This window comes from Chaetodon trifascialis, chromosome 15, assembly GCF_039877785.1.
Source record: "Chaetodon trifascialis isolate fChaTrf1 chromosome 15, fChaTrf1.hap1, whole genome shotgun sequence".
NCBI lineage: Eukaryota > Metazoa > Chordata > Actinopteri > Chaetodontiformes > Chaetodontidae > Chaetodon > Chaetodon trifascialis.
The window spans coordinates 17,388,428-17,415,848 of NC_092070.1; the positions used below are offsets into that span (position 1 = coordinate 17,388,428).

General features: G+C 44.7%; 1 protein-coding gene across 5 annotated transcripts; it reads left to right on the forward strand.

Moving 5' to 3' along the window:
- Window positions 1-26,469, forward strand: arhgap44a (Rho GTPase activating protein 44a). Of its 5 annotated transcripts, XM_070980755.1 has the most exons (23): window positions 1-327; window positions 10,479-10,518; window positions 11,259-11,378; window positions 11,497-11,573; window positions 11,751-11,862; window positions 12,037-12,113; window positions 12,248-12,362; window positions 12,536-12,604; window positions 12,803-12,884; window positions 13,307-13,434; window positions 14,192-14,303; window positions 14,782-14,863; window positions 15,047-15,127; window positions 15,225-15,338; window positions 15,420-15,511; window positions 16,118-16,301; window positions 17,663-17,680; window positions 17,784-17,972; window positions 19,064-19,576; window positions 21,538-21,683; window positions 21,777-22,178; window positions 22,825-22,876; window positions 23,937-26,469. In XM_070980755.1, the coding sequence occupies exons 1-22, from the start codon at window positions 275-277 to the stop codon at window positions 22,830-22,832; spliced, it is 2,814 nt and encodes a 937-aa protein (XP_070836856.1). In that variant the 5' UTR covers window positions 1-274; the 3' UTR covers window positions 22,833-22,876; window positions 23,937-26,469. The 5 variants fall into 5 exon arrangements, with proteins under 5 accessions (XP_070836856.1, XP_070836854.1, XP_070836857.1 ...); XM_070980753.1 differs by lacking the exon at window positions 22,825-22,876; XM_070980756.1 differs by lacking the exon at window positions 22,825-22,876 and having other exon boundaries at window positions 21,777-21,851.
- Window positions 26,470-27,421: the final 952 nt, after the last annotated feature.

The window sequence follows — 27,421 nt, forward strand, 5'->3', positions numbered from 1 at the left end:
GTCACTGCTGTCGCGCTCTGCCTGTGAGTGGCCGCGGTGAATTGGTCCAGCATCCCTGCGCAGGCAGTGGGGCAAATGTAGATGTAGAAAAAAAATATATCATTTGAAAATATGTAATCGTGGGATGCGTGTTCGGCGTCGGCAGCTTGCGATGAGGGAAAGGAAAAATGGAAGACTGGATTTTGAGTTTCGCCACTGTGGAGCACGGACCGTTACATTGAGAGAAATAATGCGGAATATTTCCCCCTGTAGGTGTTAACGCAAAAAATACAAGATGAAGAAGCAATTCAATCGGATGCGACAGCTCGCCAACCAAACGGTGGGAAGGTAAGCAAACCGCTCTCCGTGCGCTATTCTCGCCGGGCCAAGTCAAAGGGAAGAGAATCCCCCTGTATGGCCCCAATAGGATGTGAATCATATCCATGCAAATATGACTTCTGTTATTACCCTGAATATGTGGGATAGACAATGGTCAGTGCAATCGTACTAATTCAGAAGAACAAAAGAATACTCCATGCTTAAAACGCCTTTGGTGCTCCTATGCGTAATGTCCATTGGAGGAGGCTACCGCAGAGGCAGCGTGTAGGCGCATTGCCCCAGTCCAACCTGCCCACGGAAACACATTAAATATAGACAATCGCAGTATCACAGCCCATCACACGGAGGCGGCCACCCCTCTTTAAGACCGGGTATCGCCTCTGGTGTAATGAAACACACGCAGCTGTGTTGAAGTTGCGGTCTGATTAAATTCACCTCTTGTCACAGAACCTGTCAGTCGGTGAACGTGATGCAGACGGATGCGGTGTGGGTTGCGACGTGAGGGAAAATGGGGGGGGGGGGGAGAGGCGCAATGTTTTCATTACGCAGTAATATCAGCTGTGAGGTGGGAAGCACCTCCTAGGCGTGGGTTATCAAGTCGGTGAATTCCTGAAGGTCGCATTCCGCATCTAGCTTTTATCTGACGTACTTTTTGTTTGGATAATTAGATTCCATTATTCCCCTTTTAGAGAAGATGCTTCATCCTGCTCTATAGTTCTAAAAAAAAAAGAAAACTATAGATGTTAACATGGAGGATTTCCCATCCGTCTCCTGTCAGTACTCTATGTCCTGTACTTGCCCTGCACCTGGATGATTCTGAAATCCCCTCCTACCTTCAGAAATAGATGCTTTGTGACCTTTTACAAGTCCTGTGGGTTTATCAGCCTACTCCCCTCCCTGTCACAGGGAGGCTGAGCAGCTTGTCAAGCAGCGCTGGGCCAGGAGGTGTTCTCTGCTCGCTACGGGGTGGTGGGGTGGGGTGGGGTGAGGGGGATCGGGGCCAGGAGGTGTGGGTCATTATTATTGCGCGGCTGTGTGTGGCAGACACACCTTGCGGGCTCTGTTTGTGCTATCATTGTCACCGTTCTTGCTGCTTTTTCCAGCTCCAGTCTTTTTATAATCATGTGTGAGAGTGACTCATTAGTGTGTGTGTGTGTGTGTGTGTGTGTGTGTGTGTGTGCGTGCGTGCGTGCGTGCGTGCGTGCGTGCGTGCGTGTGTGTGTGCGTGCGTGCGTGCGTGCGTGCGTGCGTGTGGGTGTGGGTGTGTGTGTGTGTGTGTGTGTGTGTGTGTGTGTGTGTGTGTGTGTGTGGGTGTGATTCTGGAAATGTGTGTGGGCCTTCATCTGAGCAGAGAAGATAGGGTTGGTCTTCCTTCTTGTGTATGTGTGCTTGTGCACTTACACAGCCTCAGTTGAAGGCACTCCCCACATGTAGCGCATGCCGGTGGTGTGGTGGGTATATTCTTCTCACACTCTGCTGCTGTCTGTCTTCAGAGCGGCAACAGCAACCTGCTGAGGTGCTCTGCCTGCAACTCAGAGCCATAATGAGCACCAGCATCCTCCCTGAATCTCCCTGCCAGCCACTAATGGTACCTACAGTTCACAACCCTCAAATAAGAGCATAAACTCACAGCCGTCCACCGTCGATCGCCTCGTTCCGAGGGCAGCTTGCGGTACATTTGATTTGAGCTTTGGATCAGATCAAGAAGGAACAGTAACATTGGCTGTATCATGCAGGGAGAGGTTTAAAGAGAGGGATGGTCAAAGCTGTGTGCCATCTCTCTCACCCTGGACCAGATGGGAAACGTCAATGTCAAAGAATGGAGCACACAGTCATGGTAGCATAGCTGCACTGGATGAAATTGTCCATCAAAAGTGCTTTTATGTTGCTAAAGAAAAAACAGCAATCTGGAGGAGTATGTGCTCTCTGAAGGTCAGCATGCTGTTCTTGTTTGACATGTGTTTGAAGTCACTTTCTCCACTATTGATTGAGATGAACGGGTGTTGTGTTGAGCCACGGTTCATGCATGTGGCCAGCTTTCTTTTGTTTGCATCTTTAGCACGAAGGGCAATGATGTCCCTTGACAGAACCACCCGCAGACGAGAAATGAGTGTGTTCGGATGCTTTGCAGGTCTCTTTCCTTGCACACACACACACACACACACATGCCACGGTGTGTAAGTGCAGGATCAGTGGGCGGGGTCAGACAAGTGTGTGTGTGCAGATTAATGAGGCATCTTAATGTAAACATTCACACACACCGAACATTCCCATCATGCCACAGTTCTGCAGCTGTAACACTTGAGCTCCTTCTCTGCGAGGAGGAGAGCGGTATCAGGATTTTAATGGTTGCTGAACACACTCTGTGGAGAGTAACTGTGCTATGTTGACTGAAAATGAGAGGTTTTGGGTTTAAACTCTTGCTGTCTTGTCATTTTCTTTCCACTGGTTTGCCGTGTGAGATGAATTCTCGTGCTCCTTGTAGCTGCTTGTCGCAGTGCAAGTGTTACCCTGCAAAGACAGGAAGAAATTTGCAGATCAGGAACATTTCACAGATCATAGTTTTGCTTATTCTTGTACTCACCGAGGCTTCAGATATACTATTCTGCTGACTCGAGCTTCACCCATCTTCAGAGTGGAACGGGGTTACTCTGTTGGTTTGACCTTCCTGAACCTCAGCAGTCTCACTGGAGCCGTTAAGACCGCTGACTAGTCCTCAGTCTCTTCAAACCAGCTCAACAAATCCACAAGAGGACGACCAGTCATGCTGGAAACTGTACGACTTTGATGACAAGAATCTCTGCGTGTATTAGCAGAAGTGTGTCTTCGTTCAGAGATAGCGGTTAAGCTGTTATAGCTGCAGATTTTTAATCTGCTCGCCTCTTTCTGGCATGTATTATCATGTCTGTAATGGTGAGTCTTTCTGATTCCATGAGTCTTTTTTTAAGTGTGTCTTATATGTGAGGGAGATTGAAGGTCTTTTTCAGCGGGGGGTTGGCGATCAGGTGTGCTGTGTCAGCATCCCTCTGGCTCTCCGAGGCTGCTGCTGCTGCCGCTGCTGCTGCTGCTGCTGCCGCCACTCGCCTGGGTGAGATCCATGTCATGTGATCGCCAGTTTGACCAATCACCTCTGTGGAGCAAGACTTCACACTGGAGGATGTGCAGCCATGCATACTCTATAGCTAAAAGAAACGTGTTGTGGTGCAGTGGGAGAGACAAAAGGGTGTCACGGCTCTGCAGAGCGTCAGAAATGATGCCTGAATTTGTTCTCATTTTGTTAACATATCCCATAATTTTGGTCACTCAGACTTAATTGAGGCCTCAGTCTTTTGCAAAGCCTCTCCATGATGTTAAGATACATTTACGAGTATGTGCCTTCATTGAAAACACATTTTATGCCCTCATACACACCAAACACGCCAGGAAAAGATTACTTTGGTTCAGCCAGCTCCCACCCTCTATTTCTCTTGACCTATTTCTCTATTCCCAAGTCACTGCCCTATCTAGGTCTAGGACAGTCTGGTAAAAGAGCCGTAATACACGTGTGTAAGATGCCACACAGATTTCACACATGAAAGACATGAAAGCAGCCTTTTTTTCACCGTTTTAAAGTCGAAAAGGACACCACTGTCTCTAGCTCTAACCTCCTGCTGCCTTCTCAAATCCCACCCACCTTCACACTCTGCACCACTCACCTGGGTGATGCTCACCAGTGCCGCTGGTGTATGGTAATAGCATTCTTCCTGCTCATGCCTTTAGGGTGGGCTTTTGCTCACCACTCCATGATGCAATTATCGGAAAATGGCAGCCATTTGTGGGCTGGCAGATGAGTTGTAGATGCTCACTCTCTCCCCACATTGTCCCGCTCGTACTCTGTTCCTCTTTCTCTTCAATCTGATGCAGGAGGCGAACTGCTATGAGCTTGCTGGCCTCTCACATTTTCGGCGACAAAAGACAACTGTCCATAGAAAGAATTTATAGTCGTCAGACATACAGAACGGATGAAGAACACAAGGCAAACTTAATGAAACGTGTCTGCGCGTGTTTGTGTGCACTTTGGTGAGAGCTTTGCATGTTAATGTGTGTGCACTTTTTAGTCCTTATAGTACTCCTTTTTAATGCTGACAAAAGGAGTGAAAATGCTGCGCGTGCTGCCTGAACAGGTTAATCTTGTAAACAAATTTCTGCACAGCATTAGCACATGTGCACCTCTTTGCAGGAATGTAACTCTAGAAGAGCATATGGTAGCTGACAGGTAACATGAGATGTAGGAGGCGACCCTGTTGCATGCTAATGCAGCATCTCCTCCTCTCCTCTCTGTCCTCCTCCTCCACCTCGTCGCCTTGGTTCGCTGGCTCTGCAGATGAGGACAACATGGTGGAGATCTCAGAGCAAGTGGCCTTCACAGGGCAGTTGAATCACCGCTCTTCAACACATTGTCAAATCTTGACTAAAAACTACGCTCAGCATGTTAACGAACAAGTCAAGGCCCTTTGATGGCAAGAGTTTCGTGTACTTTTGAGGCAGTAGTCATCGGAAATGAGTCATTAATTGTGTCCTAGATTGTGTCACTTTATTGAAAGTAAGAGATGTGATCATATAGAGCCATTCGGTGCTTGTATTAGACGTCCATGTTGATAACCCTCCCATAACCCCGTCAGTGCCTCTCAGAGACAGCATACTACAGAGTAGAGTTAGTGATAAAGAGCTTTTGTCAAGGGGCCATTTCAGCCATCAAAAGAGAGATGATGTAATATCGAACAGAAGCGTTGTTTCTTTCCTTTCTGTTCCTCCCACAAAAGGCTAACCTCTTAAAGAGCCCCTGTGCTGTGGTTCACTACAAACTCACCCGTAAGAAGCAACACGGGCAGCACTGGAGACGGCTGCTCGGTCAGACACTCACTTGCACTTTGATTTGCTTTTTGTCCATATGGACCTGCTGCATATCAAAGCGAGTTCGATCACAGTAACGGTGTATCACGGGTGTTGGGGGGGGGTTGACCCAGTCTGTTGCTCATGATCTCATCTCCAACAGGAAGTGACCTCAGGGCCTGACTGACTGAAATGCAGCTCATGAATCAGATGCAGTTCAAGCTGCGAGGCATTTAGGAACAAGACAGTACCATAAGAGGAATTAGTGCTCTGTCACATACTCACTGTAAGCATTCACTTTATCATTAGGTCAAATTTATGTTGATCAGATGGAACTTTTTTCCAATTAATTGTGGCTTATGGCCATATCTTTGTAAATCTAAACAATCTATCTAGTTAAAAGCAGTTACATGATGTTTGTGTTGTGTCTTCTTACACAACCCCATAATTAAGTGAGAGTAGTTATGGTAGAGTGGCATTGTTGTTAGAAATAACGAAGTTGTCCTAAGGAGACGGGCGACTCCCTATCAACATGCCCACTTCCTTCCATTCAGGAATGTCAATAGGTTCAAAACAGGAAGCACTAATCCGCAAATAACAATTTCCTGTTATACCTCTTTCTTATTTTTCATGTAGAATTCAGCTCTCAATATAGAAGAGGTTTCTCCGTCTCCCTTTTCTATATGGTACAAGATCTTTCATTTGCTCTGGTTGCCTAGAAACGCTCATTTGGTATTAGCTGTTTCATCACATTTGTCTGGTTTTGCCATCCCACATGTCAAATTTTCCAAAATAGTGGAAAAGATTTTTTTAGAGCTAACAAAAAAAACGCTTGTGACAACATCTCCATTTATAGCTTGGTGCAAGTATAGTATAGATCTTTGTTGCTTCATTGTCTACTTGATGCTCTCTACGGGACATTTGGCATCATTTAAAGTGCAGTGTGTGTGTTTTCTCAGTCAGCGCAAAAACACAGTTAAGTCACAGAACAGAGTACTTCTTGTGGAGATTATTCACCATAAATAAAGTTATTAGAGATAACTCACTGCTTGTGTTTCCACTGAAACATTGCTGAATGCTGCAGGGTCTCTCTCTCTCTCTCTCTCTCTCTCTCTCTCTCTCTCTCTCTCTCTCTCTCTCTCTCATTCACTCCCTTTCTGGACATGTGCATGTTTTGTGTGTGTGTGTGTGCGTGCGTGCATGTGTGTGTACACTCCTCTCACAGTTATTCTTGCATACTTAACAGAACTGTGACCTAGTTTGCTGGACAACTACAGTAAGTGGGTTTTTCTGTTTTAGTAACCTTGTATCCCATCAGCCCTCCGCCTTGTCATTTGGGAGGAAACCGAGTGGGCCTCTAGATGCGTTAGCACGGGAGAGGTCTGGAGGAAAAAAAGAGCATTAAATGGAGAAATATTCACGGAGCATCTCTAGCATGAACGCTGCTGTGTGTTTGTGTGTGAGTGTGTGTGACTGACTGTGGATCTCATGCCAGCGCTCCAGGCCATGTGGTGCCCTGCTGAGGCCCAGGGCCACCATTCTGCTCCACTACCCCCCCCTTTGCAGCACAGGACCTAGCATCTAGCACAGCTCTTCCAGGCCTCAGAGTAAGCACTTTTCTTAGCCATTCTAGCAGCAGAATGAGCAAGACCAGAGCATGACCAGAGTCTCACCTGTGGACTGAATGCGCTACAGTCGGCAGTTGGCCAGCTACCAAGGCAATATGTTCAAGATGACGGAAGTTATTTTATTCTCATTTTGATTATGTCAGCATGGATTATTCATGCTCTCATAAACCATGCACAGCGCTGGAGGGCTGAGCATGAGGGTTTCCAACATTAACATATCTCTAGTTAGAAATATTTATTATATAAGACATATTTTTGTGTGGAATGTGCAGCTGAAACGGTCAGCTGGGTATTTAGTACACATGTTAGTTCCAACTTTATGGAATTGCAATGTCTTGGAATGGCTAAAGTCCCTGGGAAAATATGCACAATAAAACTAAATTTCTCCTTGGCCAGCTGTAAATACAAGAGCCCAGACGTCCTCAGACCCTCCTTATCAGCACTCTGTTAATGTTGCCACCAGAGGTGGAGAGGGACTTATCCAAAGTCAGGCAGTTGATCTCTCTGTGTCAATATTGTCTCAACTAATTCATCTTCCTTTAATTCAGTGGTCAGCCATGTTTGCATTGCACATATTTGTGGTTCTTTTTTCACTGATGCATCAAGGAAACAAGCAAGGTTTTGTCAGCTTTTGAAATTATTTGTTTGTTATTTCAGCATTTTGACTTTCATTTATCCATATATTTTTAGATGTGTGTGCACGTGTGTGTGTGTGTGTGTGTGTGTGTGTGTGTGTGTGTGTGTGTGTGTGTGTGTGTGTGTGTGTGTGTGTGTGTGTGTGTGTGAGAGAGAGAATGTTTTTATTAAGTCATCAGCAGCTCCAGGTAAAGGAATGCCTGCGAAGTGGCAGATGGTTGGCATAAACCTGGCAATGTCTCTCTCCCCCTGCATGCGCGCACCGCCCACATGGCTGCCAACTCTCCCACGTGTTTACTTTCCTCCCTGGACTCATTCTGCACACTCTTTGCTGAGACGAATTTCCCTCCTTACCTCCAAAATCTCCTGCGAGTTGGCTTTACATCAGGTTCAAGGACCTCCGATACCCGCTGTACTCCAGCCTACGCAATGCTACTCTGCCTCTGTGTCCTCACAGGCCCATTATGCATGAGGCTGCTTTCCTAAGAGGAAATACCACTGTCTGAAAACAAACAAGCTCAAAGAACAAGACCGTCTGCCGTCTTTGAAGATAGGCTCCAATCTGTTTGAAGTCTAGGTCATAGTGGCCACATCAGTTGTGGTTAGTGAGAACGCCAGATGTCTGTGTTTAAATTTTCATTCCCTTAATTGTTTCAAACAGCAAATTCAGCTAACTGATTGTGTGCCTTATCCACCCTTTGTGCTTGCACTGCATCTATGTTCCCTCAGTCCAGTCAAAACTTCAGGAAAACCACTCTCACTCTCAGAGATATAGAGGTAGATAGATAGATGCCCCCCCCCTATTCTAGCATAGGCAGCTGTCATTTTGTTGAGAGGGTTTGATGGCTTATCAGTGGAGCTCCTGACTCAGGCAGCCAGGCCAGAGAGATTCTCACAGGTTATCAAAGGGTCTCTGCCAAACCACTAGCGAAGTAGCTTTTGCACATCCCTGTCACTGCTGGAGCTCTGTCCCATCTGTGCTGCTAGGCCCCCTATTAGAGTCCCTCAAGCTGCCAGATCATCCCAAGGGACACCTCGAACGGCCAATCTGAGGCCAGATAAACAGTGACGAACCCACAGCTGCATTGCAGACCTCCAGGCTAGCATGGAATACATGTGACGGTGTAGTCTACAAGGTCTTTTAGAGATTTTTCGGAGGCTGCCAGAGTGTCGCAGCAACACCGAGCCAAACTTTAGCGCACTGCTTGGGTTATTTTTGTCTCCCTTTGTCACGTAATCAGCAATCTGCGATCACACTTATCCTCACAGATCATGCCAGAAATCTCTCGCTCCTCTATCATTTTTCTCTCTCCGTCTTAGGCGATCATGCACACACACACATTTCCTGTATTTTTCCTCCTCGGTCAGTGAGCAGAGCAGTTTTCCAAGAGGCTGAGTGTGATTAGATCCATTGGTACATGGTTTGACCCAGTTCCCATGGCTCCATGCTCACATCTTGGCAGTGAGACCCGGGGATGCTCATAACTGGCACCATTAAAGCTCAGCTTTCTGTCATTGGCAACAATGTATGGAACATGTACACACAACTGCATGTCAACATTTAACACATGCATGCTAGTCTATTTTTCTTTCGGCCATTTTTAGACCAGCCACAAGACACCGTACATGAACAGAGCATTTTAGATATGATGTATTTTTGTCTGACTGATGAATAATAGAGCACAGACCCCAGTCTTTTCCATTCTCTTGGTCAACAGTGAGATAATTTCAGATACTGCTTTTAAATGAATGATACAAAAAAAACCTATTATTCGCCATTGGCATTGGCGTGGTTGGGGCACAATAGCAGGAAGACGCTGTGCAGACAGGAAGGGGAAGTGCCAAGAGAGTATGTGCACCACTGGGTGGTTTCTGGGGGGTCTGCAGGTCTGGTTTTGACTCAGTTTAGGAGGTCACACTGTCAGCCCAAGCAGTCCCTCCCTTGTCAGCCTGCAGCCCTTTATGATGAGGAAGTAGACGTTATCCTCCAGTCTGATAAGTGGTGCTGATAGGTTCTGGATTGTCGCTTTAGATGTGTGCATTGTTGTGTCCATGATTGTTTAAAGGAAAAACAACCTAAATATATACTGCTATGATATAATGTCTGTGCTCCTAGGAGACAATCTTCCTAGTTTAACTTTTCTTTACAGATTATAAAGGCATATTGAGCTCTGTTGGGAAATCTCCTTGATGAAAAAGGACCTAAGTCTAAACTTATAAGCTGTCTGAACTGAGCTGACACCGTGTATTTATGATATCCAGTGGTTTGCTCTTTTCTGAGCTTATGGCTCATTCAGTACTGCGGATGAGTAGTTTTATCTTCTTCGGCGACAGTGCAGCTCTGCCCTTTCCTTCAGTCTTTGGCTAAGTCCCCAGTCTGCTGGATTCACAGTGGGATGTGATGCTCCTCAGTGGGAACTGGCATATTTGAATCAGTGGCCTTCGGTCGCTGCCATCCTGCTTGTTGCAGTGTTAGAACGCTCCAGCGAGTTTAAAGCTTGAATAGTTTCCCTGATAATGAATACGTTGATCTCATGTATTTTCTAAGACTCAGAGAGACAGCCACGCAAACACATGCTCTCACATGATCACTCCAAAGGGACAGGTGCATGGATGTGGCCCTCCCATTTTGGAGCACTGCCACATTGATAATGTGCAAGAAGTCAGTGAATGAGTCTACATGCAATGCAAGACAGCTGGCAGTATTTCACAACTGTGAAACATTTTGGCAAAGACACACCGATGTGAAATACATTTTGACACTTGAGACTTGTAGAACGCCTCAAATCATTGGAACTAGCATGTCAACATGAGCTCCAGTGTAAAACCCATCGGTAGTATTTACCATCACAGGCTGGTTAGCTTGCTGAGTGACCTGATAGGGGATACATAAAAGAAATGTTCTGTCTTTTCCTGCATTCAGTGACATGTTACATTCAACAGAAACAGACACGTGCAGTGCTGCTCACGTGTAATCGTTTCTCTCCTGGATATGCTAACTGTTTTACGCTTTTATCTTCACAGGGCAGAAAAAACAGAGGTGTTAAGTGAGGACCTTCTACAGGTGAGCTGTGGTGTAAGTGTGTGTGTGTGTGTGTGTGTGTGTGTGTGTGTGTGTGTGTGTGTGTGTGTGTGTGTGTATGTGTGTGTGTGTGTGTGTGTGTGTGTGTGTGTGTGTGTGTGTGTGTGTGTGTGTGTGTGTGTGTGTGTGTAGGCAGGAAGGGTAATCACTGCACCTGTGAAATGGGTCCTTGATTACCTGATGGTTTCTTAGCAGTTTGTCCTGTCAGTGTTCGCACTGTGTTATATTAACAGGTGTAAACAATGTGAATATAATGGCTGTGTTTGGCCTCCATGGAGATCTGATGGAAGCAAGGTCTCATCACAGGTTATGTTTGTGTGCGGTTCAGTGAAAGTGTGGTTGTTTCATGTGAACAACAACAAAAAAAGAGAAGGTCAGAAAACTAAACAGGTTTTGTTGCAGAGATGTTTCTTCTTCTTTCTTTTTCCTTTGATCATCCTACAACTTCTCATGGACACGCTCAGTCTGAGTCTGCGACTGATGATTATTCCCATTATCCAAAATCTTTTGATGAATCAATTACGTTTGTCAACTGTCACATCGTGAAATGTCCATCACAACATGGCACAACCGAGAAGGACGGCTTTAAACAGCTTCTTTTGAGTGATAACTTGGGTGCTGCCAGTCTGCACTGCAAAGACAGCAGCAGTGTTCTCTCTGTGGTAATATGTGTGTAGGTGGATGTATTGAGAGCTGTCTGATGTGTGTGTGTGCTCCTCCAGGTGGAGAAGCGTCTGGACCTGGTCAAACAGGTGACGCACAGCACTCACAAGAAGCTGACTGCCTGCCTGCAGGGGCAGCAGGGGACTGATATGGAGAAGAGATCCGTCAAGTCACCGTCTGTGAGTACCTGCATCCGTCATTCTCTCAGATGCTGAAACGCTGTGATGAGGCAACATAACGTTATTCATAATCTTGTATGAATGTCACAGAAGCTGTATTATTTCTCTCTACTATCAGAAAAAACTCCCGCTCACGATCCTGGCACAGTGTATGGTAGAAGGGGCTGCAGTGCTGGGGGATGACTCTCTCCTGGGGTGAGTCACTGTACTTAACAGGCCTTGGCTCACATACTTCCCTAGCATGCATACACACACATAGAGAGAGCCATCTTTAATTATTGATTTGGCTATTGAATTCTCTCCGTCCCCATTACCCTTGTCTGCATTTTAATTGCTTTTGATTGCCTGTGACTTTGTGCTGTCACCAAACAGGAAGATGCTGAAGCTGTGTGGGGAGACAGAGGAGAAGTTGGCCCAGGAGCTGATCCAGTTTGAGTTCCAGATAGAGAGGGATGTGGTGGAGCCTCTCTATGTGCTTGCTGAGGTAAGCCGGAACTGCTGTAACTTAATGCACCAGTTAAGACATAACAGTCACGCTGTGAATTTCTGATATCATTAACATAAAATTACGAGCTGAATCTGGTCCTCATTTGCATAAAAGTGCTGCACTTTTACTCTCTCAGCTGACTTTAATCCTCCGCTTAATATTCCTTTGCAGGTGGACATTCCCAACATCCAGAAACAGAGGAAGCACTTAGCTAAACTTGTCTTGGACATGGACTCCGCAAGGACAAGGTGAAGCCACGTCCACGTTTAAGAGCTGCTCTTGTTCATTTATTTTTAAAATAAAAGCTCAGATTTGAAATGTCTGTGCAGGAAGCGCGACGTATCCGATGCAATGGCCATTTTGTTTTCCCTCATGCCAATAGATATCAGCAGTCATCCAAGTCGTCCAGTCACCCGAGCACGCTGCAGCCCGGTGCCAAGTCCGAGTCTCTGAGAGAGGAGATGGAGGAGGCAGCCAATCGGATGGAGATTTGTAGAGTGAGTGACCAATCAGAGCCACTTCTATATTATTCCCTCTCCATTCTCCATTTGATTTATATCCCTCGTGCATGTATCAGACACAAATGGACCACAATGGCAGGGTGATGTTACAGTTACATGTAGGTGAGATCATTTCTAATGGGATGGGGGCTCTCTACTTTCTGTTTCAGGATCAGCTGTCAGCAGATATGTACAGTTTTGTGGCCAAAGAAATAGACTATGCAAACTACTTCCAGACAGTAAGTATACTTATATATATTTATCTTCAAAGATGTAGTCCCAGTGGGAAAATACATTATGGATTTTATATTTCTTTTTATTTTCTGCAAATGAAGTTGTTTTTTCCCGTATTAGCACAGGTCACAGTAAGCATAGATGATTTAATGGCTTCATCATATGACACACACTTATACGCTCTCTTCTCCTGCTGTCTATAGCTGATAGAAACACAGGCAGAATATCACAGGAAGTCATTAGAGATTCTTCACAGTATCCTGCCCCAGATTAAAGCTCACCAAGGTGAGTCTGTGTGTGCGTGCGTGCGTGCGTGCGTGCGTGCGTGCGTGCGTGCGTGCGTGCGTGCGTGCGTGCGTGCGTGCGTGCGTGTGTGCAGTGATCCGCTCCAGTTCTGCATGTGAAGCAATATCAAGGTGAGATGTGACAGAGTTAATAGCCCTGATGTGTCACATAACAATCTCCTTAAGCTATTATTATCCACCTTCACATTTAAGCAATGGCTACTTCACAAGTGCTAAATCAAACAGAGGGCTCAAACATCACATTCCCCTCATAAATAATAATGTCAGTAAAGCTTCTCACAAATAGTGTCTCCAAACTTTATGTGCAGTCGTCGGTCTGACGCTGTCCAGGAGGAGGAGATGCGGCTGAGGTGCACAGGTTTGTTTGTGTCTGTGTGTCATTCGGGCTGTTTTGTGTTGCAGAGGCGTGGGTGGAGAAGCCGTCGTTTGGCAAGTCTCTGGAGGAACACCTGAATATTAGTGGGAGAGAGATTGCCTTCCCCATCGAAGCTTGTGTCACCATGCTGTTAGAGTGTGGCATGCAAGAGGAGGTAGAGGGCACACACACACACACACACACACACGCACACACACAGACACATCACTAAGGCATTTCAGCTGTAGGCTAATATGTATATATTTGTTTGTGCAATGAAAGGCACACCTGCTTCTTAAACTTCTCCTTATCCTGCTTATCCTTGCAAAAAATCACACACCATCAGACATGTAGGCGAACACACACACACACACACTGTAAGTGTTCACATACACACACGAATGGAAAGGTCATTCATATGTGCCAATATCAGTTAAAAAAAAACACATTTGTTCTGTTTTTTGAGTGTAATTGACAAAACCTGATGTTATCTTACCTTGTCCGACTGGAAAGACTCAGGAGCTTAAATTGGCTCTTATCTTCTTGACCTTTAGATTAAAATTAAATTGAATTTAGCAAAGAGAGAACAAAGACAAGTAGCAGCATCTTTGCAGCAGGAAGCAACGTTGTTTGTGTGATGTTAATGTCCAGTAATATGAACAGTGTGGTGGCTGAGATCATCTTTTTAATGTTTTTATTTGTTTATTGTATTTGTCAAATCTCATGGTAATATAACGATAATATAAACACAGCCTACATGTTTTGTAGTTAATGTACTGAAACGTGTAAAACCACCAGTATGTTTCTGTGTTATTCAACCGATGTCAAGTGCACAGTGATCGAGGCTGTGACTACTGTCCAGCATTTATGCCCAGGTCACGTTAGATCTGATAATTACACATGATTATGTATTTCCTGTGTGTGGGCTGCAGGGGCTCTTCAGAGTGGCTCCGTCAGCCTCCAAGTTGAAGAAGCTGAAAGCGTCCCTGGACTGCGGAGTTCTGGATGTGCAGGAGTACTCCTCCGACCCACACGCCATCGCAGGTGAACTACACCCACGCAAATGCCTTGTTCAAAGCCATTTCCATAACAACAACCCCTACACACTATCATTGTAAGTCAGGGAAAAAAACAATAAAATACATCGATGTTAAAGGCATTTTTTATAATGTGGAAAGGTCACATGTGCTGAACAAAAGTTTTTAGATGGATTTTGCACCTAGTTGGCAGAAAATGTGGTTGTCTGGGCGAGCACAGCAGCCACCGAGCAGCCGTCATCAGCTCTGCCCTCAGCGCTCTTCTCCTGAAGGCTTTTTGTTCTGATACTGCTGTCCGTTTCACACATTAGCATGAAATCTGTGTTGAGCAATCTGAATCTGGCAGCTGCACGAGCTGCAAGGGCCTGCTGGAGGGGAGTGGAGATATGGACCGTGGCCTCAGCAGTGCTGTGAAGAGAGAAAACAACCCTCCCCTGCTCCAGAAGAGCTCACCAGTGTTTACTCCCTGTTTTTCTCACCCAAAGGGGCTCTGAAATCATACCTCCGTGAGCTCCCTGAGCCACTGATGACCACTGAACTTTATGATGAATGGATTCAAGCCTCCAAGTGAGTTGCTGTTTTCTTATTAAAAGCATTTTCTTGCATTATGCCATTGGCCACAATGAAAAACAGAAAATAGTCCAAAGTATTTATTTAGGGGGTCTAAACTGCCAAAATGAAAAATGGTGACATTTAGTGCATAGCGGAGCAACTGCAAACTGTAATGATTTTTTTTTTTTATTTCCCCAGCATTCAAGATATGGACAAGAGACTACAAGCATTAATGGCAGCATGTGAAAAACTCCCCACAGACAACTTGAACAATTTCAGGTCAGTCACTTTCCCTGATTTTCTGTCCTGTGATTTGCACTACGTGGCTCAACAACTTAACTTAAGATTGTAATGCACTTTTATTTAAATCCCGCAGATATCTAATCAAATTCTTAGCCAAGCTGAGCGAGTACCAAGACGCGAACAAGATGACTCCCGGTAACATGGCGATTGTTCTCGGACCTAACTTGCTTTGGACACACACTGAACCGTATGTATCTAACTGTTATACACACATATGACTTATCACATGAGGATTATACTGTAGTTCAGTTATTTCTCTTCTGTCCAGGAACATGACGGAGATGATGACCACCATGTCCCTGCAGATTGTTGGCATCATTGAGCCCATTATCCAGCATGCTGACTGGTTCTTCCCTGGAGGTGGGGCTTACATACTGTGTATGTAATATTGTAGCCAGGCTGGGCGCCATATCGAATTTTATTGAGCATCTATCATTATTATAATGGAATTTGGGGATTATGACCCAAAAGTTTGCGCAAATAAACACATCAAAGCGGTTGTGAGGGTAAACTTCTATACGTTCACATGTATCAACACCAGAAGAAGTCTTCAGATCATTGTGATTTTCGTCTCTTTTCACTCAGCATCATGATATCTAAGCATGTTGACTTTGAAACTGCAGCATCATGTTACGCACGACTTCGGGCAGCGGTTTGTGCTGCATTTGCTGTTTACAGGATGTGTCACGTCATTTGCTGTAATAAATGAGTTCCTGTCTGCACAACTATAAAAAAAAACTATTTTTATAGATTTTGTTACGCAGTGAAGTAAAAGGATGCAACAAAGCTAATGTCTACAATAAATGAAACCATTGTAATAGTGTTTGGTATGTAGGAATATCAGCATTTTATCTATCTTAGCTCGATACTGTAACTCCCGTTCTCAAAGCTGGTAGTTACACCACTGTAACCACCGCTGTAACATCAGTATACTGTATGCTGATGCTGTTTCCGCTCCTCCCTCAGAGATTGAGTTCAACTTGACAGGCAGCTATGGCAGCCCGATCCACACCAACCACAACTCCAACTACAGCTCCATGCCCTCACCAGACATGGACCAATCTGAGCGCAAGCAGCAGCACGACCAGAGCCGACGCCCACTGAGCGTCGCCACTGACAACATGATGCTGGAGTTTTACAAGAAGGATGGGTATGATGCCAAGCGCATCCTTCTGCTGCCCACCTCTCACTCTCTCACTCTCTTTCTCTCTTTCCACCCACGCCTCCTCCCAGGCATCTGATATTTAATTCTTACATTTGAGGCCAGCAACACATGCACATTAAAAAATCCATTACCTTGGTGGAGTATTTACGCATCCTGTAATCTAAAGTTGTCCGCTCCAGTGAGTCAAATGCATCCATATGCCACAGAAAGGGTTGCACCGTATATCTCACCTGTCAATAACTCCTGCACACACAGCAACATCCCCTGTCATCTCTATAGATCAGGAGAAGAGGAGGCTGAGCACTGGTCTGATTTGAATACATGGGGCTGGATTGCCTTGAGTGGCATTGTCTCTGTCTGTGGCAGCGGCTCTCTGATGGAGGGCTGCTGGTGATGTCTTTTTTTTTCTTTTTGTCAGGAAATATTTCTCCAGGGCTTCTCATCCTCCCACACCCAGCTCCTCCCTCACAGTCTGGCTAGCACGTCACCTGGCCTGAGTCATTCATCCAGCCGGTGGAAAAACACTGGCAGAGAATTAAAAACCGATGCCTTCACCAAAATACCCTCATCTCATTACCAGTCTGGGCTCTTAGGGCATTTTCTCGATATTTACATACAGTACCTTCTTGAATTCACCTTTTAAAGGGGCTTGCATACAGTATAACATGATATCCATGTGTTTTGCATCCAAATTTGCAGAAAAATCTCTGTAATGAGGCTCTCATTTGGTGATAAAAGTCTCATATTTTGCTTGAAGTATGTGGGATATATGAATAAAATTGCTGCATGTATAATAAATGTCTAAATTTAGCGTCGGTGTTGCCTGTCACTCCACTTACACTAGATGTTAGTGAGAGATAAAATGGGACTGCATAATGACTTCATACTACATATACAGCTTGAAGGGATGTGTGCAAATGAACCAAATATCCAACCCATTTAACACGCAAGTTATTATACTTACATAAATTACATGTTTTCATATTTTATCAGCTGTCACGCAAAAATCCCTTGATCAGTAACTATCAATATGGGGTGACATTAGCATTAGCTTTTACTGTATCTATTTAAACTAATTAGTATCTTCGGAAAAAGCTGCATTTCTATGACCAAAGAGGTTTTGATTCAAAAAAACAAGCCTTTAATAATCCGTAGAAAAGTGCAGGTTAGTTATTTGACCAGACATGCTCTCACCTCACCCTCTTACCTTCCAACATCTTTTCTGCTCCTCTCCATCATTCACAGTATACTGAGTGACTGAGTGGTTTTAGTCTGTGATTGTGAACCATGCCTGCATTACTTCTGACCTCATATCCCTTTTGCCTCTCTTTCCCCTACTAACGCAGCATTAGGAAGATACAAAGGTACGCCTTTTTCCCCACTTCTTTCCTCACCACCCCCTCTCGCCTCTTTCCTGGTCATCATATATGACTCCGTGTGTGTGTGTGTGTGTGTGTTTGTCTCCAGTATGGGCGTCCGGGTAATGGATACCTCTTGGGTGTCTCGTAAGGGTTCAGCCACGCTAGCGCGTAAGGCCTCCTCCACCCCTCCGGGCATGCAAGGCCCCGGCTCTCCTGCAGACACGCTCATCCCCGAGCAACCCGGAGAGCTCGCCACCTCTCCGTCCGCGACACCGCCGCCTGGAGAAAGGGTTTGGTAAGTCGCAGTGGAGGCGCTGTCCCCCTCTTCCCCACGGATCCACTCCTATTCATTTTTACTGCCATCGCCATCATCATCACCGTCATTAACATCCTGAGCTCTGTGTGATCAAGATCCTTGGCTGTGTTAACCACCATTTTTTTTGTTTTTAGTGTCCTCTGTCAACACCCTCATGTCTCATTCTGTTGTTATGGTTTCTCGCTCTCCACACTTCTTCAGTTCTCCCTGTGGTTTGTCAGGTTGATGTCACTGGGTAGAATTTTCAAAAGGATAATGAATTTTTTTTGACTCTAAGGGTTTTAGTCCAATTACTGTGTGGAAGTTTTGTTTATGTACACTTTGTGCACTAAGCTCCAATCCACAAGTCTTTTGCGAGCATGCTAATAATTCCAATTTCCCATTGTTGTGGCTTGGCTTTCTCAGCTTTGGTCGTGACTTATTTCCTTTTCTGTTGACGCTCAGACTGATTTCCCCATTTTTTCATATGATTATCATAGTTAAACACCTGAATAATCACCTCATGGTCGCTGGCTCTGCCTGTGTGGCAGGCAAGAGATAATATGGCTTCTGGCTTGGCTGGCTTTCCCCTCCTCTCCTGTGGCTCTTTCAGCCGATGAAAGGGTTTTGTGTCTGTTTCACGCTGCCCTGGGCTGACTGCAGGACCTGCAATGCAAACAACTCATACATTGTCGGGTAATGGAGGATAGGGTTTCCATATGCAGCAGAGGGGAGATATTCAGTCATCAGCTCAGCTTGATAATATGGTAACTTTGACTCCAGAGACAGATCCTCACAGCTCCATGCAGTGTGCAGACACAAGCTGATCACAGAGGGAGTCCTACACACTGTATTCTTTTCCTTTGCTGTTTCTTTCTGCTTGTCTTTGTATTTGCACTAAGCTGAGTGTGTGCTTAGCTTGGTGACCACCACCCACCCTAAAATGCTTTTTTTTTTCCTTCTGTTTTTGGCTACGGACCAACTAACACCCTGATCATCCAAACAGCTTATCCTATATCGCTCCAATGCGTCTCCCTGTTCAATCACTAGAGCTGTTTCTTTTGTGCTGTCTATTTTCTTAATATCTACAGCTCAGACAACGTGTCGCCCAATCGGCCGGACACCTCTCATGCCCACCCACCCCCAGGGGAGGACCGGCCACCCCCCCCTTACCCCACCTCTTCGTGCCACACTGCCCCCCACCACTTCTATCCCAAGCCCCCACCATGCGCTCGCCCCGTGGCACCGGGTCCAGAGTCCCAGCCCCCTGGCTCACCCCCGCCCCCCCTGCGCTGGTCTGGCTTCACTCCCCCGGTCCCGCCCCCCTCCTCCTCTTCTTCCTCCTCCTCCTCCTCGCTTGACATCAATTCAAACCCCAAACCCAGCTGTCTGCACTTCCCCAAGCACAGCCCGCCAGGTGACATGTCGCATGCTCCCCCACCAGACACTAACGCTTCACCACTCTACATCAAAACCCCTTTGGTACTAACCCGCCACGACCAGTCCCTTGGCAACCCCCCTAGCCTCCCTTCGTCCGCGCCCCCGCCCCCGCCGTGGGCTGCCTGTCCGTGTGTCCGAGAGAGAGGACCCCCCAGGCTGACTAGGTAAATACAACACACCCACGGCCACTGTGGACGCACAGAGTGGCAGCTGTATCTCTCCTCTCCTCTAGCTCGCTGGCTCATGTTTTCTTTTTGCTTTTTTCTTTTTCCTCCCTCTTCAAATTACATACCTCAGATTCTGTAACATTCAGGTTGTCCGGGGATGCCTCTTATGGGGGTTGCCTAGCAACTAAGGATGTTACTGGCTTATATAGCGCTCGGTTTCATGCTGGTATTGAGTAGATGATAAATACATGGACAAAGCTGCATATGGCTATCAAATAGCATATGAATGTATTTATTCTACAGTTTGCAGCAGTTTTTTACTAACCAGCAGAAGGAAAACATGTTTTTGAGGAATTAAAGATTTCCAGGCTTAATAATGGAGTACATATGGAGTATTATATTCTGTTAAGCTGCAGTATAGAATATCTTCTTACAGTATAAGCATTTTCCAGCTTGACCCAAATTGCTGAGTTCATACCGAGTGACTGTGGCAGTTTCCTGACTCATAAGTCTTCTGTGTTACAACCACACAGCACAGCGTGAATCATTACAGCAAATCTTTGTCAGCGGTCAGAACAAGCTCGCTTAATAACCTTCCTTCTTGTGATTTGGTATTTCCATGACTTCCCATTCAGATGGCTTATTTCTGGGAACAGGCAGCTCAAAGGGACTCCAAGAGATTGCAGTTAATTTGATGTCACTTAATCTAAAATGTGGCTACGACACTTCTGTACATGGTCGCTCTTTGTGGATGTGAGTTCATGAGTTTAGCAACTGTACCGGTCTATATTATTGAGTGTACCCGTATTAATTATAGCTGTTCATGTAATTCTAGAGTGAGAAAGGTGTGCAGTAATTTAAAATACAATGATTGTGTTTTAAAATTAAAAAGCAGTGAAAGAAAAATGACTATGTTAAATTTTATTCCCATTTCTGGTGTCTTGTAACATGATTTTAACATCATGTTAATCTTAATAAATATATGTAGGGATTTGGGCACTATCACAGAAGATCAGCAAGTAAAATCAGTATTATTAATAAAAATCATAATCAATCACGTTTGTTGCCGGCTCATACAGTTTACCTAGAAATGTATAGCTACGTTAATTGCTAAAGATGTTTTCTGAGTTTCAAGTCTATTTTCTGTGCATTGTCACTGCTCTCTGCGCTGTAATAAAAAGATAAACAGAATATACTGAACCATTTAATGACTTTCTGCCCAAAGAAGCATTATTACTACTTCCTTCTATTTGTTGCCGGATAAATATATACATTGCATATTATTATATATTATTATATTATATTACCTTCACCTTTATTTATCAAACAGGGAAGGCCATTGAGAGCACGCACTCTTTTACAGTGACAGTGAATTACAACACAAAATGTGCACCATGTGTTTACTAACGCTGGAAAGAATTCTTCACTGGCATTTTGAACTTGATATATCATTGTCATTCATTTCTTTTTGGATCACTATAAGTTGCTGTTTCGACAGAAATGAGAGGAATTTGAAGTTTTTGTATTTTTATAACTCAGATTACAACATGACTCACCTTTGAAAATTATGTCCAACTTATTGGTGTTGTGAAAACACTCTTGGAAGCTTTTTCGACCTCCTTTTTCATTCTAATAAAGCTGAACTGTGCAATTCTTCTTATAACTCTGACATATTTGGGGCTTTTGAAAAAGATGCGACGCTGTTTGGTCTGTAGCCTCACTCGACATCATTTTCTGGGTTTCAGAAATGGTAGCAATGTTGGTAACAGTGAAATGAAACGTAGTGAAACACTCATAAGTCATGATGATGATGATGATGATGATGATGATGATGATGATGATGATGATGATGATGATGTCGTGGCACTGACGTGATGTACATGAGATATGCTGACATATCTCATATACAGGTTGTGTCTGATACCATTCAAACACTAATGTCTGCCTGTCTTTTTCAGTTCATTGAAGAGTAAAGAGCTCTCCCCTGTCATTGGACACAAAGCCATCCAGGTGGCAGGTCCAACAGTCCCCCCCAGCAGTAGTCCTCAGAGCAGCAGCCAGTCCCCCCACTCCACAGAGCACAGTCCACACACCCTGCGCAAAGGTCAGCACGGATCTTACGTCAGCTTGCGTCACTTTAAGAGGCGTATTTTTATTCTAACAGCAGACAGTAATTGACTGTGTTCTGTGTTTGCAGGTTCCAAGAAGTTGGCTCCTGTGCCTCCCAAGGTCCCTTACGGCCAGTCTGGCGGGATGTCCGATCAGTCCACAGGTCAGCCGTCACCGGTCAGCCTGTCTCCCACACCTCCTAGCACACCCTCCCCTTATGGACTGGCCTGCCCTCCAGGGCAAGTGCCCCCATCCTCTCCTGGGCAGACCCCACTGGGTGCGCCCCACTCCCTTTCGTCCCCGCCCTCCCTGACCGGAACGCTCACCAAGTCGCGGCCCGCCCCTAAGCCCAGGCAGAGACCCAGCCTGCCCCCTCCTCAGCCGCCCACAGCCCCCCCGGGGCTCACTGGCCCGGCCGTGGCCCCAGTTCCGCAGCCCCTGGAGCAGGGCCTCCTGGATGGACTGTCTCCTGGGGAGAGCATGTCTACAGGTAAACACCACCCCTTGGCAACAACACCCCCACCGCCGCCACCACAGGTGGGGCTGCAGCGGCCCTCTCTCAGACTCGCTGTGGCTCTGTCCAATGGAGACGGTGGACGAGTGTAGGACTCTGTAGGACACTGTAGACGCAAAAGATCCCACTCCCCTTTACTGACTGTTCCCAAACGAATGTCTGAATGAATAAAAGTTGCCTTTTAGACACAGATGCCTGAGAATGATGCGATGTAAATATTTAGCTTTTTTTTGTGCTACTGTAGTGAGCAAATCTCCTGACCTATGTACTCATTGCTTGTGTTATGTGATGATGTTTCTGGGTAATGTGTGGAAACATCAGAGAAGCATAGCTCGTCCTGCTTGTATGGAAGTTGCCATTAGATTCATCATGTGCTCTCTGTTTATCTGTGTTACCCAGACCCTCACTCGGCAGAGGTAGGTCAGAGGCTTACACAGTTCACACCAGTCCAGTCTCTCTTACTGCGTAGCAGGCGCGGAAACCTAGCCAGGCAAAGCCCACATTATATCCACAGTATGATGTTCTGATGATGAGGTGTTCTGTCATTATATACCAATCACTCTGTCACTTTGTTATATTTATCATTCTCTTGTTCCCCCTGCTACTATTGTGTACCTTGCAGCTGTGTGAGGCCAGGGATTCAGTGTGGGCTAAGTGTGAGGGGGACATTTAGGGTAAGCCAGACCGTCCCCGCCCCATGCGCTCCATCTCACTGCCTGGCCTCGTGCTGTGGCTGCCTCTGGGGTCTCCTGCAGCCTGCCTCAAACATACCGACCAGTAGCTCTCGATCAGAACATTTTCCCTATTTCCTCTTAGCGGGTTGGCATTATTGACTCTTTGCATGGTGTTGTGGTTCAACCGACACTGCATGGCTTAAGGACTTCCCAGAGTGCACCACACTGCGCTCACATTGCAGACGCCGTCGCTTACAAAGGTCCATCTTAAAGCCCCCCCTCCCCTTCCTTTTGTTCCCCATTTCCAGCCCTATGCCAATGGACATCCCCCTCTAACGCGCCTGCCACCGGTATCAGGGGGGCACAGGTAACCCCCGTCCCTCCTTTGGCAGGTTCATCGCTTTTTATAACCTCTGCTCCCTCTTACTACACTGCCACGCTCCATCTCATTCCTACACAGGAGTAGTCATCAGTCTCTTCTTGGACCTGCTGCTTCCAGTAAATGCAGCAGCACTTTAGAGTATTTCAAGCAAATAGTGTATCCGGTCCTCATGAGATCGCCATTGTTACTTCAAGCCCACTTGGTGTCTTGGTGCCATTTTTCCACAGAGTTCCACACACATCTTGTTGCCTCTGTGTTGGTTTATCTGGCCATTGTTGTAACCGTGTACAGTAATGTGTCATTGTGCAGTCATTTTGACCTGTTATTGTATTTTATCTGACAAAATATCTGTTGTTGTTGTCTCAAAAGACACAAAAAGCTGTGACATACCATGCTAGTCGCTAACTTTGTTCAGGTGTGACCAGCAGCACACTGAAAACATCCCTGTGTAGAATGTGAAGCACATGTAATCTACTGATTATTTCAATCAGGGAAGACATCATATGCCACTTACCATGAGTTCAGACTCAAAAAGATTAATATTATTTCTGCTCTCTTCCGTTTTTTACACCTCATTATCACCATCATATGCCTTCTTCTCCTCCTCCTCTTGCTCATCATCACCATTTCCACCATTCTGCTCATCACACTCACCTTTCCCACCATGCTCGCCATTAGATATCTTCAATTATGAAATCCCCTCCATCAATGTCAATCTGGACAGCCTCATCGATGAGTTCAGCGGTGCCCCTTGCAGGAGGTCCGTGGCAGTGACAGACTCTCCAGAGGGGGACGCTGTGCCTGAGGAGGAGCCCCAGAGCACCACTCTATGACCTATGACCCTAAGGCATCACAGCTTACCAGCACCCCTATGGCTGTACATACTCTTAACTGTCGCCACCAAGGCCCGATGGAAACACACATTGGCCTCACCAATGCCCACCTGAAACCAGAACTCGAACACATCTGCTGCAGGCTGCAAAGAAACTCATCTCTTACAATTGCTCGCTAGTACATAAATGTGACTTAAAAAAAAAAAAAACACCAAAATGCCATAGTGGAGGAACAGTTGCCTTTAGGAGGAAAGACTGGAATATAGATGAGTATTACATTAAACTATTTTTTAATTGTTTTCTCTTTTTTTTTTGCTCTGCTTTGTTCATCTTTGTTGTTTGATGCAGTGGTCTGTATTTCTGTGACTTTCTCAGTTTCTTTTTTGCCTTATTAGAACATGCAATCAAATTGCAATATGATAGTCGTAGAACTTTTTGGTTAGGGAAACTCAGAGCCTGACGTGGTTAGGAGCAAAGCCCATCCTCAGGGTGACTTCGAGAGGCAGAGTGAGAGAGTAGTCTTATATTGCTCACAGGGTATTCAAGCTTTGTGCACATTAGGAAAATGCTGAGCCCTAGAGACAGGTTTGGCACGCAGGATGGAACATTTAATGCAGTTTAATTCTTACTGTCACTCCCAGTCTTTACTTCCCCTCTGCTGTCACATATTACAGCTGTAGTTCTTTATCTGACGTTTACCTACATGCAGGTCAGCTCACTTTGACTCACTTTATACCAGCACAGTATGAGAAGAATGTTACTGTAAATTACATTTTTTGAACTTGCATCTCTTATTCCGTTTTGAAGAAAGCACCGCGACGTGTTTGCATGACAAGCCAGTACGAACAAACTGCTTCGGATCAAGGGCCTCAGAACGCCAGTGTTTTATTTCGTGTGAGTGTTTCTGTCGTTGTCGTCCTTGGAGAGTAAATTTAGACCACCTGTGTGCTGTTACAGTTTGCTGATAATGGATGGATGACTACACTGCCTTTAGGTTTGTATGATTCTCTCCCTTAACCTTGTTTCAAGTGCTTCAGGTTCAGTGACCTTTGACCCCTAGTGTAAATACAAAGACTGTACATAAATTGATGTATATAAATGAGAGGAAAAGTATATGTAAAATGCATATCTTGAATATATATAATGATAATATATGTGCTGATATTTATCATGTGTAGAAAATGTAATGATGAAAATTTTGATGTTATTTTTGTCCCCGCACACAATGAACAGGTTTACTGTAGATCCATGATGTTTCACTTTAACACCAGGTTACAACGATGCTGCAGTAGAAATGCAGAATGTTATTTCTGCTAGAAATCAGTCTTTCTAATTGTGTCTCCTGAGCTTTGACTTCAAAATTGCCAGAGCAGTAATGAGTTGCACACCAGTTCCCTACTTTTGTCCTTCTTAATCAGTTATTTAATCGATTCCTGTGTAAATAATTAGAGCTCCCTTGGACCATTTGATTAACTTACTCTGAGGATAAATGTATCCCTAAGCCTGTATTGATGGACTGATTATAGCAAAGAAAAAATGTGCTCATTCAATTAGAAAAGCAAATCTGACACACCTCTAAAGTTGAAAACGTTGTTGTCCTTTGTTGCTATTCTCGCCACAGACAATTAATCAGAGGAATTTTGAATCCATCAGACAACAGATGCTGCAGTGTCACTTTTTTTTTTTTTAACTCCATACAAAATGTCTTAGGACGATAATTTTGTCAATTAAAGTGCAATTACAGTGTTTACTGATCCACCTCAGTCCAAAAAGTGGTCAAAGTCACCCTCCCCAAACCTGCAGAAAAAAGCCATTGATTTTACTGCAAAGCATTTTTTTTATTTTTTATTTTTTTTAAGTTTGTGTTATGTGTGAGTTTACTTCTGACAAAGTTCAATTAACCTCTCTCCAAAAGTGATCTATGGTATGCCTCAGTGTGTGTTCTCAATGGACTATGTTTATGAAGATTTTGGTGATGTTGATAATTATATTGATAGTTGTGGTGATTATACTGTATGACAACAATTGCAAGTGCCCTCACACTGGTTGTTATTTTGGAACTATAGGCATAATTAATGTGTACTAGAGGTTTTATTTTCTGTGCTGGATCCATACATTTATACGAGGAGGCAGGGGTATCTCTCTCTGTGCAGACTGAATGTGACTCACTCAGATTTCAAACTGTAGGCTACCTGATTTTGTAATAACTTACAGGCAAATGAGCGCTTGTGTTTGGATGAAGGTTAATTAGGGCCTGTTGGCATGTAATATTATCAGTACAGGGCAGTATTACTGCAGTGCTTTTGTGCGTCATAACTGGAATTTACAGCCACCTAAAAGCATGCATTCATATTCATTATAGGTGTGATTATGCTGCTAAAACGAAAAAGAAAAAAAAAAACATCTGTACCCTCTCCCAAAAGTCATGATTTCATCACATATCTAATTTCAGCTCTGAAATTAACTTTACAGCCATTTTCAAGAGCCACCTTTTGCACCAAATGGTACACTGTTACATAGTTTTATCAAGCATTTTAGCTACTGTAGACCCACATTTCCTGACTCACCTCACCGCCAAGTATTTGGTCGAAAAGTAAAGCTCAATTTGTTTACATTTGAAATGAGAAAAAAGGAAAATCTGAAGAAGAAGTGTCATGCATGCGCTTAGATAGTCTTTTGATAATCCACGTTTTGTGTCAATCACTGTCTTTTTAGGGATTGTAAGAGGGGTGAAATGTAAAGATGGACTCTAGAGAATGTGGATCACAACAAATGGTCCTTTGTGGGGTTTTGAGCAATACGGTAGAGGAGTAGATGTTGCCTGTGGATGTACTGCCTCCTTCTGCTTTCACTACTAGTGTACAAAGAAAACCTGCCGCTTGTCAAGCCCACCATGCCCACCCCTTCCTCCTCTGCTTAGCATATCAAGTGGAACACAGTGTGTACTGTGAAGCCTACCTGCAATCCTTATCAGAATGTCAGAAATAAATATATATATTAAACTCTACATTTTTAATAATCTCCCCTGGTTCACGTGGGTTTGATTTCAGTGTTTGTTTCCTTTTCTTTGGTTTTTGTATGTTTTAAGAGTCGATGATCCTTGATTACAGAGCGATTGCTGAAGACTAAAGGAAAAATGTCCCAGAAGCCGTGGTTTAAAGAAACTAAGAACATTTATTCAAGTTAATAACATTTTATTATAACATATAATGATATATTTCAGTCATATTTTACATAAAAAACACATGGTAAGCATATAAAATACAACATTTTTGAACGATTTAACCAATGCATTATTCTACATCTCTTTTCTTTGCAGCCTCTTATGAA

Coding starts and splice junctions, on each gene's coding strand:
- arhgap44a (XM_070980753.1), top strand. CDS start 275: ATGAAGAAGCAATTCAATCGGATGCGACAGCTCGCCAACCAAACGGTG. Junction 12,363..12,535: donor ATCGGATGGAGATTTGTAGA/GTGAGTGACCAA, acceptor TTTCTGTTTCAG/GATCAGCTGTCAGCAGATAT. Junction 15,512..16,117: donor TGACTGGTTCTTCCCTGGAG/GTGGGGCTTACA, acceptor CTCCTCCCTCAG/AGATTGAGTTCAACTTGACA.